This window comes from Cariama cristata, unplaced genomic scaffold (assembly GCF_000690535.1).
Source record: "Cariama cristata isolate BGI_N322 unplaced genomic scaffold, ASM69053v1 scaffold28227, whole genome shotgun sequence".
Classification (NCBI taxonomy): Eukaryota; Metazoa; Chordata; class Aves; order Cariamiformes; family Cariamidae; genus Cariama; species Cariama cristata.
This window is the reverse complement of record NW_009625354.1, coordinates 648-2,121: the sequence shown is the minus strand read 5'-3', so window position 1 is coordinate 2,121 and position 1,474 is coordinate 648. Positions and strand designations below refer to the sequence as shown.

The 1,474-nt window shown below is 64.6% G+C and overlaps 1 protein-coding gene across 1 annotated transcript in view; it reads left to right on the top strand.

Annotated features, from left to right (window-relative positions):
* The window catches only part of SEMA4A (sema domain, immunoglobulin domain (Ig), transmembrane domain (TM) and short cytoplasmic domain, (semaphorin) 4A), a gene marked incomplete at both ends in the record, with an annotated part of 2,932 nt that overhangs the window by 829 nt on the left and 629 nt on the right, over positions 1–1,474 (top strand). The window contains 5 exon segments of the mRNA XM_009703589.1: positions 49–245; positions 326–476; positions 738–927; positions 1,017–1,132; positions 1,222–1,388. Of these exon segments, the coding sequence (XP_009701891.1) occupies positions 49–245; positions 326–476; positions 738–927; positions 1,017–1,132; positions 1,222–1,388 (821 nt within the window).

The following is a 1,474-nucleotide window of genomic DNA, read 5'->3' as shown; positions in this document are numbered from 1 at the left end:
CGATGCCGGGGGGACGATGGGGGGTACCCAGCTCCTGTCCACCCCCAGGGCTGAGCATCCTCCCGACTCCCGCAGAGCGATGTCGGGGGGGACAAGGTGCTGCAGAAGAAGTGGACGACGTTCCTGAAGGCCCAACTGGTGTGCTCGCAACCCGGCCACTTCCCCTTCAACGTCATCCATCACGCCTTCGCCCTGCCCCGCCGCAACGGCAGTGCCGACTTCTACGCCGTCTTCACCTCGCAGTGGTGGGTCCTAGCACCCAAGGGTGCTGCGGGTGTACTGGGGACTCACGTTTTTCCCCATGCCCACCTTGGTGTCCCTGCAGGCAGGCGGGCAGGGCGGGCAGTGCCGCCGTCTGTGCCTACAGCCAGGAGGCTCTGGAAGAGGTCTTCAAGGGCAAGTACAAGGAGCTGAACAAGGAGAGCTCCCGCTGGACGGTCTACAGCGGCCCCGACATGAGTCCCCGGCCCGGCAGTGTGAGTGCTGCCCACCCCCAGGGGATAAGACCCTCCCGGGCGACGACGCTGGTCCCCATCAGGAGGGGTTTGTCTGTCCCAGTTTGCCCCGTGTGATCGCACTGGGGTGAAATGGTGGTGGTGGTGTAAGGGGGGGTGGGAAAGGGAGAGAGGGTGCCTTTGCACCCAACTGATGGTGGGACGGGGCAGCCCGGTGGTGTGTCTTACCCCTCCCCGTGCCTCGGTTTCCCCAAGTCAGCACTGACTTCTTTCTCCCTGCAGTGCTACATGGGTCCTTCCTCCGACAAAGCCCTCACCTTCATGAAGGACCATTTCCTAATGGACGGGAAGGTGTCGCCCATCCACGGGCGGCCGCTGCTGGTGAAGACGGACGTCACGTACACGCGCATCGCGGTGGACGAGATTCGTGGTCTCTCAGGGATCACCTACCGCGTCATGTTCCTGGCTACAGGTGGGGGTACACACAGGGTGCCTGGTCAACCCCTCTTACCCTTCCCTTGGCCCCCCAAAACGCCGGTGATATCCCCCGTGCCCCCGCAGCGGAGGGTTTCCTGCACAAAGCGGTGGAGCTGCGCGAGGGTCCCCACATCGTGGAGAGCATCCAGCTCTTTGGGATGCCAGAGCCGGTGAAGAACCTACTGCTGGCCCCGGGGAAGGTAGGGGATGGGGGTGACCCAACAGCCCACCCCAAACCTGGCACAGTGAGGCAGAGGAGAGGCTCAGCCCTGCTCTTCTCCCTCCCCAGGGCGTCCTCTTCGTGGGCTACTCCGGTGGTGTCCTCCAAGTCCCGTTGGCCAACTGTAGCCTGCACCGGACCTGCGCCGAGTGCTTGCTGGCACGGGACCCGTACTGCGCCTGGCACAGCGTCACCGGCTCCTGCCAGCCCACCCGCACCATCACCGCCGAGGACATGTGAGCCGGAGAGGCAGCGGGATGAGGATGGGAAGGGGGGACACGCAGGGAATCGGGATGCTGATGCCACTCTCCTGGTCGCAGGA